Raw genomic sequence first — 19,692 nt, forward strand, 5'->3', positions numbered from 1 at the left:
TAACATCCATTTTCTGCTTGTGCTGAACATGAGTAGCCCTTGCCCAAGGCAAATCTATTCTGATATATCCTGAATGGCTATTCTGACCAGGAAAGGTGGTTGACATCTTGTTCAGGGACTATTGAGCAGAAGCAATCATAGAGCAATCTAGGGCCAACAATTTTGATTCTCTCAACTTCTGGCCCAACCCCAGGGAACAATGGATTTTCTACACAGAGGCTGGAAGGAAGAGACAAGCTTTTCAGCTGAGCACATGGCAAAAAGAGAGAGAGAGAGAGAGAGAGATTGCATGAAAAGGGTGGCCATTCATTGCCACCTACACGAAGTGATGGCTGGAGACAGAGAAGGCAGGAGGGAATCTGCTTAGTCTGAAATGCTGACAAGACCTAAGACTCACAGACGGGATGAGATCAGGCTATGGGGGATCGGTGCATCTCACGAATTTTGTTATTTTTCAAAGATCTTTAACTTTAGTGCTTTTTAAGAGTAAATTGACTGTGATTAGTAAATCCCCTTGCTAAACCTGTGTTTCTTGTTTCCCTGAAGGGGTTAAACTAGAAACCAGAGTGCCCACAACCTAGAGGGAACTTTCATGGATCATAGCTATGCAACTAGAGGCTTGGGTGGTCTGAGGGACTTGTTCCAGGGTCTGGGGTGGCTTCAACGGAGAGTCCCATGTCCCAAGGAAGGGCTCAGACAAGGAGACTGAACCTGGGAGTGCCCTTACAGATCCAAAGCTGGAACCCTGACCAAACTCTGGCCAGCCCCAGTAGGCTTGGAAGCACATGGGACACAGTTGCTGGGTCCACTCCCAACAGAGACTGGGCCAGGTTGTGACACAGAGCAGCTCTTATTTTGTAGGTATGTCCTTCAAACAGGCCACTTGGGGTTACTGCTGGTATTTAACTCAAAGGGACTAGTTTATTCTGACAGTATGTTGGGAGAGTAGCAAAAGTCAGCACAGTTCTCAACCCTCAGACTATTTCCAAGTGCTGATCAAAGGGCTTGAGGTGGTGAACATACAAGAAGGGGAATGGTTTAATTGTGTATCTGAAGAATTAGTGCGTGACAGTGATTCCATATGTCACAAAAATGCCCAAAATAGGGAGATTCACTGGAGAAAATCCATGCTCTACACAAGAGAGCCTGAAAATACACCATTTATAGGCACTTACCCTATACATGGAGAGGTCGATACGGAGTGAATTGTGCAGCTGGTCCAGCAGTTTAACAAACCTTTCTTTCTGTTGGTCGGGAAAAAATATAGTAAATAACCTCATTCTCCATCACAGGAAATTAGACCTAATCAACACTCCCAATAACGAGAGTGCTGCCCAAGAACTAGCGCTGGATCACAGAAGAGTGGGAGGAAGTTTAATGGATTTATTCTATTGTGCAAACTTGGAGGAAAGATAATATTTGCTTCAGGTCTCTGAATTTACTCCTAAACTTGATGTAATAGTAATTTCAGTATAACATTAGAAGGGTCAGGAAAATTCCCCTTCATCACTTAAAGGAGACATATGTACCATTCAAGTATAGAGAGAATACAAGACCACAAATAAACTTATTGAAACTGATGTATGAATTCCAGCTATTGATCTGCATGGTTGCAGGTACATAATGATCACATTTAAAAGAAAGACTTATTCCCAAACAGGTTCCAACCAGTGATACGAGCCCTAGCTCTTGTAAGTTAGATTTTCAATTTTGTTTTTTTCTTGCTGAACAAAAAACTGCCAACATTTCATTTCATTTGAAACCTTTTCAAAACAAAATGTCAATTCAAAACAAATGTTTGTTTTCGGGGGGGAGGGGGAGGGAGGGGGATGTGGGGTATGTGTGTGGGGGGGTGACCAAAATGATCAGGTTGACCTGAAATTGTGAATCGTTTCACTGCTTGAAACGTGCATTTAAAATTTTTTGTCCAGCTCCAGTCTCTGCCTTACTTGGGGCCCAAACTCTGGCGGGTGCTGGTTCGGCACAGAAGCAATCTCCCCTTCAGTCAGATGTGCTCTCCCCCGTAACAGAGCGTGGCTTGTCCCAAACCCCATTCTGACAATCTTAAAAAACCCAAGCTCTACTGCATATTACAGGGAAAACAATTTAACAGGAGGGCAGTGGGGACTGGACAGTACAATCCATGTCTTAATAAATCAGTATTGAGTTCCCCCCACAACAGAGTAGAACCTGAGATACACAAACATCAAGTGCAGCAGCTGTTTGGAGACAGACTTTTAAAGAAGTTGCTAATTTAAGTTCTGAAACCATCACATCCCACGGTATACATTATCTACAGTACCTCACGCAGCGTTCAATACAGTTTGCTCATTTCCACACCATTTGTATTCTGGTGTTACTGGAGCACAGAATGCAAGCATCACAATGCATTATACTGATTAGTATCTAGTACCGATGACCAAGACCACATCAGTTGTGTTAATTCCTCATACAGAAGAGTCCCACTGCACCATCCAAGGATATAATGCTCCTAGTGATTCACTTTAACGTCCACGAAAGCCATAAGCAAACCAAGCAAGTAAAACTGTAACAGTAGCATAGCAGGACAGTTAACACTGAAACATACCCCAAAGTTTGAGGCGGCAAAGCGGTCAGAAGCAGACACGTTTGTAGATGCAGTCGTGTGTGCATAGTAGGCATTGATGTTGGCCAGTAAGGTGCTCATCACAGCTGGCACTCCTGGACACATGTACTTGGAGGACAGACATGCAAAGTGCCTGGAACAGCATAAGCAAGGTCAGTTATGGAGAAGACACAAAGATGCTCTAAAGTTTACAAGGTTATTTCTGGCCCTTGGGGAAAAGCAGAGCTATAGAGTTGATTCTTTCAGCTATTTCCACCCCATTAATATTGGCAACGCACGGCTCAAAGTACCATATCAATGAGAGCTGTAGCTATAATCCAGAATTTCAACTTCTTGACAAGTCTCCATTGTCCCAACACTTGACTTTTCTGCAAAGATACCAGCTAGTAGTAGCAAAATAAATGCTTTTAGCATGGCCCTGGAAACATTACATAATAGCCTCTCAATTTGGCAATTTATTGATAAGTCCAATCCTGAGATTCTTCTGTTGCTCCAGGATACGGTGATTCTGAGACAATGCCTGATGCAAGGAGACCTGCAAAGCATACTGCTCCTTCCAATAGTCAGTAACTTCCTAAGTGACGTGCCAGCAGGAATTGCAACACACTCCCTGCCTTGAGTGCAGCAGGATCTACATACCACTATCTTTGTGCTTTACAGACATTTCTTTGATTCTTTAGGGCTAATCCTGTCATCCTGCAGGAAGTATGTTGTCTCATTTGCATTTTCTCATATAATTGCTCTTATTAAAGTGTAAGGAAATCTCTTACAGGAAATCTTAAAATTATTCCACCAGCATTTGGTCTTGAGGAGTGATTAAAGTAAACAACCAAAGAAAAGCTGGTATAAATAAGGAAAAACAGCCCTTTAAAAAAGGGCTAATATTATAAGACGTAACACAAGAGAAGAGTGTCCATGTGTCAGAAACTTGTTAGAACTTCTGCTACAAATTCCAGAGAGATTCTTTTAAACATGAAACAGGTCATAATCCCTGTGTCATCCTTAGGCAACACGCAGTCATTAGCTTCCATGTTACTCACCTTCCAAGTAAATTGACAGGGCTTTACATGAAAATATTTAAGAATCAATGTTTCAGATAAACACATGGCATTGCATTAGTTGTATATGGTAGGTACCATACTGGCCTACAGGTAGTTCAGGCGCTCAACTAGTACTGTATAAAAATCCAGACAGACAGACCTGCATGTCTCTACCTGTGTCTTTCACAGATACGTTTATGGAAGAAAGAATGATCTCCAACTACTTTAATTCTTCTGAAAAACTGAAAAGCCCGATTCCCAGCAGAAAGCTGCTATCAGGGTTTGAGAAGGGATGTACTTTTTAGCAGTTCTTAAAGATGTAGCATAACTGATGAAACGTAGGTTCTAATCGTAACCCATAAACACTATATGTGAGCAAAGAACACCTGGGGGCTGGCTAGCACAGCTCTATTTCAGTAATTCCTTTCCATTTTGATTATCATCGTTCAACTGGCAGAAAGTGAAGATATGTGCATGGAGAACGACCTGTGGAATGCATTCAGTGCAAGGGCTTCAGGATGCCCCAGAACTGAAACTTCAACTTCAAAGGTGAGTTTCTTCAAGCTAATCTGCCTCATTCAATATTTAACTGAAGACAAAAAGCAAATGCAATACAAATGGTGGTCTGCAGGAAGATGCAGAGTGCATTAGGAACTCAAGTCAGAGCTCAGTGTTTAGGAAAGGCCCCCAGGAAACCAAGAATTGGAACAGTCTAGTTTCAAACAGAGCAAACCAGGTCATCGCCTTCGGCAAATCCTCCTACTTAAAAACTGATTGTTCTGGTTCTTGACCCAGGATTCTTTGATCACCATGAAAGAGCACTGGTGTTAAATTTGGGTCACAAATACCCTTCTTCCTCATCCCCACTAGACGTTTTTATTTGGGCGTAGGGAGGACACATTTTAAATAACTCCAGCGGTCAATTAATGGAGGACCCAGAATCTCACACCATCAATGGTTTACCTCTGGGAATCAAGCTCATGCTTATTTACATCAACACCACCGGATACGGCTGCTCAGACTTGAAATTCAAGGGGCAGGACTATCAGCCAGCTGTGGGTTCCGAGTCCCTCAATCCTGATCCTTCTTCATCCACTGATTTCTATCTTTTGAGGAAGCTAAGCGAAGAGCATGATAGCCCTTTCCTACTCACAATAAACCTAAAGGACAGTAGCCAGCAGAGCCAGATGGGAAATCACAGGCCATGCCAGCCATCCTAAAAATATTGAGTACCCAACATATTTAGAACTCTTCCCTTTGAGATTAAATAAATTAACTACAGCAAGGGTTCAGTATGAGGAACACATGGAAAGTAACTTACGTCATAGCCTGGTATATTGTTTCTATACCGTAACGCATTGCAAATTCATCCACGATCTCTTGGGCTGTCTCATCAAAATACACCTTCCAGGCATCATCTCCTTTGGCATCAGGGATCTTCACCACCCCGTTCCCTTGAATGTCTGTGAGATAGTGGAAGAGGTTCTGAAATGGAAACAAACTAAATTAAACCTGATGTGTTGGAAGCCTCTAAGGCTGAGCGCAACATGACCGTCTTGGAACCACCCTGGAGACAGAACATCTGAAACACCTATTTGCTTTTTTATTAATTTATTTCAGTTTTCTTCCTCAGCATCCATGACAGGATTCCTCAGATTCATCCCTACAATTTCACCTACCAATATAAATAACTCACTCATACTCTGAGGAAATAAAACTTTAGCTATTCCATCAGTGCTCAAATTTATGTTAACAAAGGACAGCATGGACAACCTGCCCCCAGGACCAAACCCAATGTGCATGAAGTGGAGCAGACCTTTAACACAAGCGTGAGGCCTGCAACTACAGGTCACCGTCCCCATGGGCCACACCTCAGTATTGAGGGTAAGGGAAACTGCAAGCTGTGGTTTCAAATAATGGTTAAAGGTATGTGCAACTTTGGATATGTCCTTAATGTGACTTTGTATAAATCTAAAGAAATAAAAATAAAATGGATGGAACTTCACAAGCATATTTGATTCACAAACTACATGTCTGCCACGCACCCGAATCATACAGATGCAGTCTGCCCATAGTAAAACCACCTAACAGAACAGTGCAAAAATTGGCTTAATGCTTTTTCAGCTTCTCTGTCACATCATGGACCATTCACAATGATCCCCATGGTCTGAGGTGCTCAGAATGGAAAGCTAGCCAGCCATTTCACCATGATTCTACAGCTTCCTTAATCATTCTGGCACAACAAACTTCACTATGCAGCCACAAGCCTTTGCCCTCCAACGTTTCAAGCTAACAGTCACACAAAGAACAAGCTGTGACATTGCCTAAAACAAGGTGCAGAACAAAGCCTTCGAAGGTTTAACACTCCACTTTACATTTGTAATTTAATTAGATTGCAAGGCCCTTGGGGGAAAAAGCACCTCCCTCAGTGGGCCAAATTGTGCAACTTTTACTCCAAGGGAATTCCCACTGGTTGCAATGAAAGTTCTCTTGAAGTAAGGACTTTGTAAAAGATGCAATAAAGTATTTTCTTCCGCCAGCGAAATCTCAGACTGATTGGTCTCCTGAAACTTAAAAGGCTCTGTAGGGGAAATAAAAATGACTTAAAACGGACAAACTGTTTAAACTAACGTAACGGTCCTTTCCCAGGCATTCATTATTTGCCAAACATTCTGATCATTATGATCTTTGGAAAAAGGGATATTTCTAACGATATCCCGACTGACTTGGGCTCAGAAAAGAATCAGCTACGTACCCTTATTCATTCCAACCTTCAGCCTCATCTAGTTACACTGGAAAGGCTTTCACCCACTGCTGCTGTACAGTAATCAACACACGTGCAGTTCAGCATATTTCTCAGTGTTTCTCCAACTCATGTCGTATACAGATACATAAGCCTTCAGGACATTCACCTCCTCCGTGTGTAAATCAAGTGATGAAAAATCTCATGTTCTAATTAGGAGCCACAGGACTTTTTGCTTTAACCTATGATTTCTCCCGATCTAATAATTTTAGCTGCAAAGCATCTCAGTTTTGTCTGTGATATACAGACACATTGGATAAAAGAAGGAAAGAAATGATCTTTTAAAAGGAGGAAGGGAATGACCCTGCATATTCAGAAGGGGGAAAAAAAACCAGACAATTAGAGAAGCAGAGTTGCCACTGAACTAAAAAGCGATGATTTGACCGTAACACCTGCTTGCCAGCCCGTTACATTTAGTTGACACCTCTTATCCTTATTCTTCCACCTCCCAGAGGTATCTGGCCCACTTTTGCCCACCTCAAGAGACACCAAGGATTGAACAGCCATGGACACTGGATTATCCTCTATTCCCTAACGGTCCCTAGTAGTAAAGTGGTGCAGCAGTGTGGGGGAAGATTATACTGCCATTGCCTGCACTCCGCCTGCTCAGTGGATAAATAGAGGGGCTTCACCCCCAACACTGATACCCTAAAATATTTCAGAAGACAATTAACAATTTATTCACAACCCAGCCAAGATGAGATATCCCACCTTGTACATGGGCAAAGCTTTTGTAGCTTTCTTAAAACAGGCAGTGCTATCCACATCTTAATGCGCTTAAAAGCGCTTATAGTTACAGCGGGACAGACTATGGTCTTTCTATAAGCAGGCTGAGAGAGTTCATGGGGAAGAAGACACGGACGTATACCACATTACCAAGCCAAGGGGTTAGGACAGAGAATGCATAACTACTACCACTATCCACCACTGGCTTACTCACTTCATGAAGGCATGTGTACTGAATGTGATACGGAGCCACCTTCTCTTCTCCTTTTATTTCCACATTGATTTGCAAGCGTATAGCACCAGATACAGCAGATTTATCGGTTCTTTTCTCTAGAAAGAAAAATAAGTACTAAGTTAAAAATATTTTTCTTTGCACAGGAACTAGCTCTTATGGCCACAGCAACACAACGCGGTAAAAGGAAAACACATGTGGAAGTCCAGGCTGACTTTGAAATGAAATACGACCCTTCAATATCGTCTTTTTCAAAGTGTTCGTGTAAATTTGCATTTACCAAATGAACACAAGTGCCATGACATATTTACGCCGTTTCACACACAACTGGGATAACTACATGCGTATTTCAGACATGTGCAATTCAACGCATAAAAAAAATAATTAAAACGCAGTTCTTTAGCCCCACTGGCACAGGACAGCCACTCTACTAACACGCAGGTTATTGAATCAGAAAAGCCAAAGATCATGCTGAAACCCTTTATTTCAGAGAGTATGTGAATCTGAGAATGAATTTAGTGACCATGAAATTAAGGAACTAAGGGTTAAACTTTCAAAAGCAACTACGTGATTTAGGAGACTACAACCCATTTTCAAAGTTGATTTAGACGTGTAGGCGTCAAAGGGCATGTCTACTACATGAACACTCTGTGGCAAGCTGGTGTGTAAATCTACAGCGTCCCAAAGTGCCACACACTAACTGCTCGTGTGAACCCTGCAGCTGTACACTAAAGGTTCCCTAGTGCAAATTCAGATACTGCTGTTAGACAGGTTTTCAGTCTCGTTGACTTAGGTTCCTAAGTCACTTCCGAAAAGGGGACTTGAGCACTTCAGAACATTTTACCCTCACTTCAGTTGGATTAAGAGCATAGCTCTGCCCATGTACCTCGATCACATGCTGAAGTGCTTGTTATACCAGTCCAGGCCCTTAAACAGGTTTGCAGCACCCTGTGGAATTCTGCACCTTGGCTTTCCAGCACCGAGGGACAATTAAGACAGATTCTGTGGTAGTTTTGTGTTGGAGACTACCATAATCCCAGCCAATTTATTTCTACTTGTTTCACACATGAGAATTGGAATCCAGTCTCTACAGGTAACAGGATATTCTAAGCCACTGCACCACCAACCCCACAGGTTTATTTTTCCCTGGCGTTAGGCTACCAAAGGTTAGTCCACACAGCACTTGTTCAGTTTTGAAACCTGGGATCCACCTTTCCTGAGACACCCTTGCTGGAATGGGTAACAACTTGTGCTCTTTTTTCATCTCTTACACAGTTAGAGACCATTGTCACCCCAGGGATTCCCCTATTCAAACACTCTTGATTCTTTTCATCTTTGTAAATCTTGAGGCCTGCACCTGGTCAAGGTGCACAGTGTTGGCTCCAGGGATGCTCACAGTTCTCAATGTTGATCGGGTTATCCCGAAGCCTTCCCTATACAAACATCATTCAATAACCATGACAGTCAACTAGTTCTTAGCTTCCAGCAGAGACCCCACACAACCCCCTTCCGGGACATACTGAGAAGACGGTCAGACACAGGGGTAATATACCTATGTGGCTATGCCGGGCATGTCTTTGTCACCATTACAAGAGAGTAGAGCAGAGTGGGTTCCCATAGGCAGAAGGTGCAAATACCACTCACTGAAGTTTGTCTTTGTTTTGGTCCTTGCTTGTAGAATGCTGTTAACATTACCCCTATGGTAGTGGTGGCCAAGGTATGACTCGAAGGACAAATGCATCCAGCCCAAGAGCTCTACAATGGCTCTTAACTTGAATATAGACGTTATAGTCTGTGGAGACTACAAGTCTCAGCATGCAAAAATATATTTTGATTTGAGATGTTCTGATCTAACCTAAGAATGGCCCTACTGGGTCAGACCAAAGGTCCATCTAGCCCAATATCCTGTCTTCTGACAGTGGCTAATGGCAGGTGCCTTAGAGGGCATGAACAGAACAGGTAATCGTCAAGTGATCCATCCCCTGTTGCCCATTCCCAGCTTCTGGCAAACAGGGGCTAGGGACACCATCTGAGTCTCGACAGACTACACTCAGGACAAATGCAAAGTACTCCACTTTGGAAGGAACTATCAGTTGCACACATACAAAATGGGAACTGACTGCCTAGGAAGGAGCACTGCGGAAATGGACCTGGGGTCCTAGCATATCACAAGCCAAATATGAGTCAACACTGTAACACTGTGCCACTGTAAGCTCTCTAGTGTAGACATGGCTTAGTCCTGCCATGAGTGCAGGGGACTGGACTAGAAGACTTCTCAAGATTCCTTCCAATCCTACGATTCTATGATTCTACATTGTCATACTAAAGATAAGCACCACGGCAAACTCCTCCATTTGATGCATGCAAGGTATGGCCATCAGGCTACTTGCATACCATCCACATTTGAGCAAAGACTGGATACTCCTGGTTAACACCAGGCCCAACTCTCTGGACAACACACTTAACGATGAAAATGTCTTCAAAGGAATCAATCAAGAAAACACATTTAAAGATCTCATTCTTGTCACCCAAAAATATTTTTTCCCTTAAATTACTTTGCAGTACAACGTCCTTTACTACTACATGAGTCAACAACACGATGCTGTTGAAAAAAAAAAGATGCAATTTTGGGTTGCATCAACAGAGGCATAGCATGCAAGTCACAGGAGGGGATAGTACTGGTCCACTCCATGCTGGTTTGGCCTCAGCTGGAGTACTGTGTCCAATTTTGGTCACCAATGTAGAGAGAGAAAAGATGTAGAGAAACTGGAAAGGATCCAGAGGTGAGTGACAAGGATGATCAGAGGGATGGAATTCAAGCCATAGGAGCAAAGGCTGAAGGAACTGGGTATGTTTAGTTTGGAAAAGAGGACGTTAAGGGGAGACACGAGATCTGTCTTCAAATACATGAAAGGCCGCTATAACAGAAGATGGAGAAAAGTTGTTCTCTCTTGCCACAGGGAGCAGGATAAGAGGCAATGGGTTCAAACTATAGTATAGTATGTTTATATTAAATCTCAGGAAAAAATTCCTAACTGTAAGAACAGTAGAACAATGGAATAAACTTTCTCAGGAAGTTGTGGAATCTCCTTCACTGGAGATTTTTATAAAGAGTCTGGATAGCCATCTGTCTTGGATGGTTTAGACACAACAAATCCTGCATATTGGCACTGGCAGTCCCTTCTAACCCCACAATTCTACAGTAACGACAGGAGTAATGAACTCGTGGAACAAGAAGGAGTTGCCTCTTCAAGCGTTGGAACACAGTGAAATGAATCGTAAGCCACTCCTCTGTCACACATCTCTGATGCTATACAGAGCTGTGGCAGGGAAGGACTAAAAGCTACTAACAACAATTTATCAGAGCATTAGAAATATTTGCTGGCAATCAAGCCTGTCCCAAATTCAAACATATGTCTCGAGCTCTGCAACAGAACTGATGTGTCTAACAGAGCATTTTCCTCTACACAGAGTTGAATGTTCCTCAATTGTTGCTGCATAAGACAGACAGTTAATGATGCTAAAAATAGAGGTGTTAAATGCTTCCACCAGGTAAGCACATACTGCTTTAGGATGTGAGGACATTATACCCCCCGATTACCATCTTCTTCACTTGCATTAACGTGGCCAGGATGCAACAGAAGGTAACATGCCTCAGGTCCAATTTTCCAGACTTCAAACCCACTTCTCCACAACCCTACTGACCCACACGGGCTGCCCATTAACCCCGGCAACAATTTAAAAAATGAACGCTCCTTTGTAGTGCAGTAAATAAAGAAATCTGTTATAACTTCAGAAATCCATAAAATATATCTGCCTGCATCCCTAATCTAGGCTAATCAAAAAATCAAAAACCAAATTCCCATTATAGATGACCAAAGCGCTAAGGGTTAGAATTATTGAGACTATCCAGTGCTGAGTTTCTTTGCACATTGACAACCAGCGGGACTTTCTGAGAGTGGAATGGACTACACTGTCTTTAAACTACTCTTCTGTTAGAATTCACTAAAGGAGCCTTTCATACAGACTTAACAGAATGAACTATTTCATTCCACCTACAGATCTTTTTGGAACGAACTCCCACCTCCTAATCCTGCTCAATTAATTGACCACTAAAATGAGGCACAGTGGGAATCCACAATGTCTGGGGTATGGCCATCTTATTTTTGCCAGCCTGGTCCTTTGTGCCTTTTCCGACACTCTGCAAGGGAACAGCATCTTTAATAAGTTACTAACTCCTCTGAGCTTTACTTAACTTTTCTTGCTATGAGGAGAAACATCCCCCACTAAGATGTCCTCTGTGTCCTCATATGAGCCTTCAAGCTTCCCCACTTTCCTGCTTCTAATTTTTTTTTTAAATATAATTCAGTCTAAGTGAAATGTGCTCATCTAACAGCCCTTGAGATTGAAAGCCCGTTTATTCACAGTACAGGTACAGCATAGGCCCTGGCATCTCATACCCACAGGGAGCACCTCATAGGATGAGAGAGGAGTTCAGACTCTGGTTTCACTAAGTAAGCATCCAACAAACAAATTAATTCCAACTGAGGGTCACATGTGTCTGCTAAGAAGTGGACTGAAATTCAATAATTTATTTCTTATAGGCCAGTGAACAGTTCTCCAATGCTTAAAACTTTCAGTTATCTATAATTTGAGGGTGGATTTGAACTGGTGACCTACAGGTGAAAGATGCCATATCCCATTCCTCAGTCAATCTGCCATCCCCAAAGCCCTCTTACTTCTGTTAAACAATAGAAAGAACTCTCTCCTCCATTCTCAGCCTAGGCAGAACAGAAGAGAGTCTAGAAACAAAAACTGAACCTACATCTCCCACACAGCTGTACAGAATAATAATCACTGGGTCCACTGGGGAGGCCAGAGGAAAATTTCAGCCCAGTACAGATGTCAGAGTTTGTCCCTACTCGATCCGCAAACTCAGTTCTTTAAAAGCAGCTTCTCCTTCAGCCACTCTGGAGACACTGCTCCCCCTCCCAGAAACACACATCTGGGGCCCTGTGAGAGGCAGCAGAAGCATTAGGATGAAGGCAGTTAGTAATCTTCAAAATTCTTTCCCATCGCCATGTGCACATACTGTCACTGCTCAGATACAACTCACCCGCTTACTGTCGGGGGGGCACCATCACCACCTCCTCCCTTTTTCCCCCATTTTGTGAATGGCCCCTACATCTCCAAAAAAAAAAAAAAAGTGTGTGTGGCCAAAACTATTTGGCACATTTGTGTCAAATTCACAAATGGTTTCAGGCCAACCAAAACTTAATTTTTTAGCAAATCTACTATTCATGGAAAAAATTTCACCCAGCTCTAGTGATTTATAATGCTTGCAAAGAGAAAATACTCTGCCTTTATGATTCTCCAAAGAGCATGTATTAGCGAATGTTTTTCACTGGGAAGACCACCACCTGATAGCCTGCCCCGTAACATACCCCCAAAACTCTTCAAAGTCACATGTTCTTTGGAAATTACACTAATGCACACACAGGATTATGAGAGTTCCTAACCCAAACATGCCTAATTTAGTAAGGAAAGTTCCATACATTTGTAAACTCTACCAAGGATTGTAATCTAAATTAGAGGACTGAAAAGCTACTCACCAAGATTGTACCATACATCCATCTCTCCACTCAATGTGCGGACTTCGATGATGGTCTGCCCCAAAAAATCGTCCGACTCACGTTTCAGCCTCTGCTTGACACGAGACTTAATGTCGTCATCCTCATCCCAGACACGCACTTTGATCCGATCCGAGGAGTTATGGCACTCACTGTGAACAAGACAAGTAAGTACAGATGGGTGACCAGCCACAGAATCCAAGGGTGTAGAATGCATGGTTTTACAGCATGACTGACCATTCTCTGCTATTCGTTTAGTGGTATTTATTTCATAGATGTTCATTCACATTGGCAGCTGATGGCGAAGGATGCGAGATGCAAATAAAATTTAAGTACTCAGCAGGAATTGTGCTACAGAGTTTTTGAAGGCCTTCTGCTACAATATAGCCACAAAACTCTGAGGACCCTGACCACTACCAGGGACTGCTAGTGGATACTGCATGCCGCCTAGTGATTTGATTATAGTGTATTAGTCAAAGGTTCAAACTTCTGTTAAACAACAAAGAACTCTCTCCTCCATTCTCCTCTCCTCACCAAAGAAGACTCAAATGGAGGCCATTAACTTAATTTTGTTTGAGACTTTATTAGTGTCACTAGCAAAGCAACAGTGTATTAATGCACAAAACAACACAGTCAGGGAGATGATATAATACTGCTTCTGTGTGGGAGGAAGGGATGGGAAACAGCAACTCTAACGAAGTTGGTATTTAAGAGCTACAACGTGCCCCAGGCAGGGAACTAAAGAAATCTCCTTCAAAAAGGCAGCTTTGTTCTCAGTTGAAGCTTCACATCTGATCTGATGCTGAGAAAAAAAAACTCAGGTATCCTAAAACCTAAACAGGCAGGTGACCTGCACAACACACAGAGGAAATGAGAGAACTCAAAAGCTATAGGGACACAGCAAATAGCGAGATCTTGTCACAAAAGCCCTGCTCATTTATTGGGCATGTGATGTGATAAAGCAATTTGAATGCTCATATAAAAGCATGACAAGGGTGATTACTCATAACCGTTACAAATGTCTGGCCGCACCAGAAAAAAAAGGGGGTTCCTGAAAATATGGCAATTCCTGCTGAAGGTCTATGTTCTAGCCTTTTCAAACCTACTGCATCAGTTGCTAAGCAACAGGGGGAGAATGAACAAGGAGAGAGAATGAAGAAATGGGTCAAAAGAGATTTCCTAAGCCAAGTCAGTGAAATGTGGCAGCAACCATGGTGTTTACATGTTCCCTACCAAGAACTCATTTGGTCTCCCATTGCCATCTATTGTGTTTTAGGATTCATTAACAGACAGCTAATGCAGAAGAGCTCACTGTGAATTAAATGGAGAAATGCAGAGGCAATTTGAGGTTGTCCTGATCGTTTGCTGCTGTTTGAAAACCAATCCATTCTGCATTCCTCAAGCGATTCAAAGTACCACTTAGAATACAGAAAACCAATGTTTCAATCAATATTTCCCTGGTTTTAATTCTTTCCCTCCCATGTGTAAACATGTACAGGTGTTTAAGATGATTTATTGCATGGTGTGCTGAAGAGGAGATGCTAAGACTGTTGGTTCTTCCTCTAGCTCTCAAACCTATTTGGGCATGTTGCCATCTCTGTAGGCCCAGCAGAATAAGAGGCTACACACTAAAAATTCTTCATAACCCAAACAAATATTATAAAAAACTCTCAATTTCCTAGGGGCAGATTTGGAAAGGTATTTAATTGCCCGAAGATGCAGACAGACATGCACAATGGGATTTTCACAAGCTCCTAAGCAAGTTAGGTCCTTAACTCCCACTGACAGCATTTTTCGGTGCCTAAGTACTTCTGTTAACCTGGCCCTAGGTCTTGACCCTCTACTACAGTCTGTCAAAAGTACTGCTTCTTTAGGAAGATACTCAAGCTGATTTGACCTAGTTTGATCTGCACTGTGCGCCTTTTAAACTTGAACATGCACCATACGAGGTACCTGGAATAACGGTGTTCTCTTTCTTTACTTACAACAGGGGACCGCGCAGCACCACAATCACCGCAGAACGTTTTCAGTGGTACCAACTGGATCTGTACACCTCAAGACTGTTACTGTCTCTACCATACACACCTTTCCTTGAGGGATGCTACTATTTTTATGGGGCTTCTACCTCTTTGTATTTCCTCTCCTGGCTCTGTACCAGAGTGATTCACCGGAGCTCTCTGTGCTGTTAAACACCTGAACCTGGGGGGACAAGGCAGGGGGCGGGGCGAGGCGAGGTTTAAGGCAGAGTACACCTATAGAATCTGCAGTCTTTGTTACTGTTGAACCAAGACAGCCAGGCTGATATCAGCCCCACTTCTACAGAAACGAGAGCTCTGGGATCCAACTCGAACACGTTTATTGCCTGGGAGATGAAGGACAATGCTCACTTTTAAATTGAAACAGCATAAACCCAGTCTTGTGGAGTCTGAACATATATCGCAGTGTTAAAAAACGTCCCCACAATGCAGGAAGCAGCACCTCTCTAACGCTCTCCAGCACTTGCTGCACTTCTTATGTTCCTGTTTTCTCTTTTTAAAATATATTTATATTAGTTGGAGTGTTTTTATTGTGATTGTTTGTGACGTTTCACCTTGATTGTCTAGTTGTACTGAATTATTTAAAATAAAAATTTTCAATAAAAATAATGTACAAAAACCAGGGGGTAAAAAATGAATAAAAAAAGATGAAATGAGTCAAACTGCTTCCAAGATGGTGTTTTCAGTGGGGGTCTAAATTAGCTGTTACCACTCAAGAAAGATCTTGGACTCATTGTGGAGAGTTCTCTGAAAACATCCACTCAATGTGCAGTGGCCGTCAAAAAAGCGAACAGAATGTTGGTAAACATTAAGAAAGGGATAGATAGATACTAAACTGGGAGAAGTGGTAGATACGCTGGAGGGCAGGGATAGGATACAGAGGGACCTAGACAAATTGGAGGATTGGGCCAAAAGAAATCTGATGAGGTTCAATAAGGATAAGTGCAGGGTCCTGCACTTAGGACGGAAGAACCCAATGCACAGCTACAGACTAGGGACCGAATGGCTAGGCAGCAGTTCTGCGGAAAAGGACCTAGGGGTGACAGTGGACGAGAAGCTGGATATGAGTCAGCAGGGTGCCCTTGTTGCCAAGAAGGCCAATGGCATTTTGGGATGTATAAGTAGGGGCATAGCGAGCAGATCGAGGGACGTGATCGTTCCCCTCTATTCGACATTGATGAGGCCTCATCTGGAGTCCTGTGTCCAGTTTTGGGCCCCACACTACAAGAAGGATGTGGATAAATTGGAAAGAGTCCAGCGAAGGGCAACAAAAATGATTAGGGGTCTTGAACACATGACTTATGAGGAGAGGCTGAGGGAACTGGGATTGTTTAGTCTGCAGAAGAGAAGAATGAGGGGGGATTTGATAGCTGCTTTCAACTACCTGAGAGGTGGTTCCAGAGAGGATGGTTCTAGACTATTCTCAGTAGTGGAAGAGGACAGGACAAGGAGTAATGGTCTCAAGTTGCAGTGGGGGAGGTTTAGGTTGGATATTAGGAAAAACTTTTTCACTAGGAGGGTGGTGAAACACTGGAATGCGTTGCCTAGGGAGGTGGTGGAACTTCCTTCCTTAGAAGTTTTTAAGGTCAGGCTTGACAAAGCCCTGGCTGGGATGATTTAACTGGGAATTGGTCCTGATTTGAGCAGGGGGTTGGACTAGATGACCTTCTGGGGTCCCTTCCAACCCTGATATTCTATGATTCTATGATTTAATTGGGGATTGGTCCTGCTTTTGAGTGGAGGGTTGGACTAGATGACCTCCTGAGGTCCCTTCCAACCCTGATATTCTATGATTCTATGAAGACAGAAAATATCATATTGCCTCTATATAAATCCATGGTATGCCCACATCTTGAATACTGTGTGCAGATGTGATCGCCCCATCTCAAAAAAGATACATTGAGTTGGAAAAGGTTCAGAAAAGGGCAATAATAATGATTAGGGGTATGGAACAGCTTCCATATGAGGAGAGATTAATCAGACTGGGACTTTTCCAAGCTGAAAAGAGATGATTAAGGGGGGATATGATAGAGATCTATAAATTATGACTGGTGTGGAGAAAGCAAATAAGGAAGTGTTATTAACTCCTCCTCCCAACACAAGAACTAGGGGTCATCAAATGACATTAATAGGCAGCAGGTTTAAAACGAACAACAGGAAGTATTTCTTCACACAATGCACAGTCAACTTGTGGAACTCCTTGCCAGAGGATGTTGTGAAGGCCAAGACTATAACAGGGTTCAAAAGAGAACCAGATAAGTTCATGGAGGATAGGTCCATCAATGGCTATTAGCCAGGATGGACAGGGATGGTGTCCCTAGCTTCTGTTTGCCAGAAGCTAGGAATGAGCGACAGTGGATGGATCACTTGAGGATTACCTGTTCTGTTCATTCCCTCTGTAGCACCTGGCATTGGCCACTATCGGGAGACAGGATACTGGACTAAATGGACCTTTGGTCTGACCCAGTCTGGCTGTTCTTATGGGAGGGAGGGAAATTGGTGAAACTGTGACTTAATGCCTCCTTTTCACAAATAAGAGTTTCCCTGGCTTATGCCATTATCATTTATTTATTATTTTAATTCCTGTAGTGCTCTGATGGCCAAATTAGACTCAGGACACCATTGTGCTTAGTATAGTGAAAACACAGAGGAAGACACAGTCCCTACTCTGAAGAGTTTACAGTTAGAGCTGGTAAGGAATTTTTGACAAAATATTTATCAGAAAATGCAATTTCATTGACAAAAACGGTTTGTGGAGAAGGGTCGGCGTCTGTGAATTTCCTGATTCAAATAACATTTTGGAAAAAATGTTTTGAAATTGTCAAAACATCCAGTTTCAACATTTTTTAAATGAAATGTTCCATTTTACAGTTCAAAACTTTTTAATTCAAAATTTCAGCTTATTTATAGTCTAAAAAAGTAAACAAATTAAAAAGGTTGAAACTGAAATGAAACATTTCAACTGACCCAATCAAAAAAAACCAATCCTGTATTATCTCTTTGTGAACATTTTCAAGATTTTGACTTTTTGTTCCAATCTGTGGCAGGAAACATTTTGGAAAAATGGAAAATTCTTCCAGCATACAAAAACTGTTTCCCTATTCAGTTCTACCTACAGTGTTTTTAAGACAAGAGGAAACTTGTGGGTGTAACAAACAATTGAAGGAACGGGGGAGGGAGGACAAGGGAAAGAGGAATATTTACATAGATTTAAATAGGCCAGCTAAGCACATAGCTAAATGATTTTGAGCCATTTAAAAAATATAAGTTACAAGGTAAAATTAAAAGGATAAATATCTTTAAATGCCTAGCGAGCACTTATACAGCCATTTGGGACTCATATTTCCTTTAGGAATCATGGTAGCAGTGGCTGTGGAGGGGAGTTTTGAAGGAGAACAGGGTAATACCGTTACAGGCTAGTGTTACAGGGAGAGTTTCCTGCACATAAAGGGTGGCATGGAAGAAAGTGAAAAGGTGTTTGTAAGAGAGGTGGATAATATAGAGTGGCATTGATGGCAGAGTGAAGGAGACGGAGAAGGACATGATAGGACAGAGCGGATAAGCAGGAAGACGGGCTCTCTGCAGGAGTTTTTAATGGATCTGAGGGGAGCAAGGTGGTTGTCTGGAAAACCAGGCTAGAGGCAGCTATCTGAGGTGATGCGGGATGAGGGAGTTGCAATGATGTAGAGAAACAGAAAGAGTGACTCAGAGATGTTCGAGGGAGAAAGGAGCAAGGTTTGGATACAGCCTGAATGAGCAGGCTGAGAGAAGGCGGAGTCCAAGCCGTCCCACTTACAGATCTGGGGAAGGGAGGATAGTTGTGTTGTCAACAGCGATGGGGAAAACAGCGAGCCAGTGTTTCTGGCCACGTTAACTTTTAAAAGGAGAGGCCAGCTAAGTACATGGAGAGACAGACAGGTTAGGGTGGAGAGGCCACTGGGTAAGTCGTCAGTGTGAAGATGGCAATTGTGTCTAAGCAGATGAGGTCACCATAACAAATGGTACAGCGAAGGGAGCAGAAGAAAGAGCCTAGTGCAATCCCCATGACAGTGAGAGAGGGAGGCAGAGAAAGAATGAAAAGATATGAGGAAGAGATGGCTTGAGAGATCAGAGAACCAGGGGAGGAGGAGAGCATAAATCAGGGATCGGCAAACTTTGGCACGCAGCCCATCAGAGTAAGCCCCTGGTGTGCAGGGCTGGTTTGTTTACCTGCCGCGTCTGCAGGTTCGGCCGATCGCAACTCCCAGTGGCCGCACTTCGCCATCCCAAGCCAATGGGAGCTGTGGGAAGGGCGGCCAGCACATCCCTCGGTCTGCGGCGCTTCCCACAGCCCCCACTGGCCTGGAGCAGCGAACCGCGGCCAGTAGGAGCTGCGATCGGCCGAACCTGCGGACGCAGCAGGTTAACAAACCAGCCCGGCCCGCCAGGGGCTTACCCTGATGCCAAACGTTGCCGATCCCTGGTATAAAAGCAGCTGAGAGGTCAAGGATGACAACCATGGAGTAAAAGCCCTGAGATTTGGCAAGATCTCCTTGACAAATAATTATCCCAACAGAACAAAGAAATAAGTCTTCTGTTCCTACCAGTATTAAACTCGTTTGTTCTAGAGCAGGAGTGGGC

At 43.0% G+C, this 19,692-nt stretch overlaps 1 protein-coding gene across 9 annotated transcripts in view; it reads right to left on the reverse strand.

Annotated features, from left to right (window-relative positions):
• Positions 1-19,692, reverse strand: part of UNC13B (unc-13 homolog B) — a 381,168-nt gene that overhangs the window by 103,339 nt on the left and 258,137 nt on the right. For all 9 annotated transcript variants that reach the window (XM_073343305.1, XM_073343304.1, XM_073343298.1 and 6 more), the window contains 5 exons: positions 13,019-13,188; positions 7,389-7,504; positions 4,967-5,130; positions 2,588-2,738; positions 1,176-1,244 (listed from right to left, as the gene is read on the reverse strand). In XM_073343305.1, the coding sequence (XP_073199406.1) occupies positions 1,176-1,244; positions 2,588-2,738; positions 4,967-5,130; positions 7,389-7,504; positions 13,019-13,188 (670 nt within the window). The remainder of the gene's footprint in view (positions 1-1,175; positions 1,245-2,587; positions 2,739-4,966; positions 5,131-7,388; positions 7,505-13,018; positions 13,189-19,692) is intronic.

Source organism: Lepidochelys kempii, chromosome 5, assembly GCF_965140265.1.
Source record: "Lepidochelys kempii isolate rLepKem1 chromosome 5, rLepKem1.hap2, whole genome shotgun sequence".
Taxonomy (NCBI): domain Eukaryota; kingdom Metazoa; phylum Chordata; order Testudines; family Cheloniidae; genus Lepidochelys; species Lepidochelys kempii.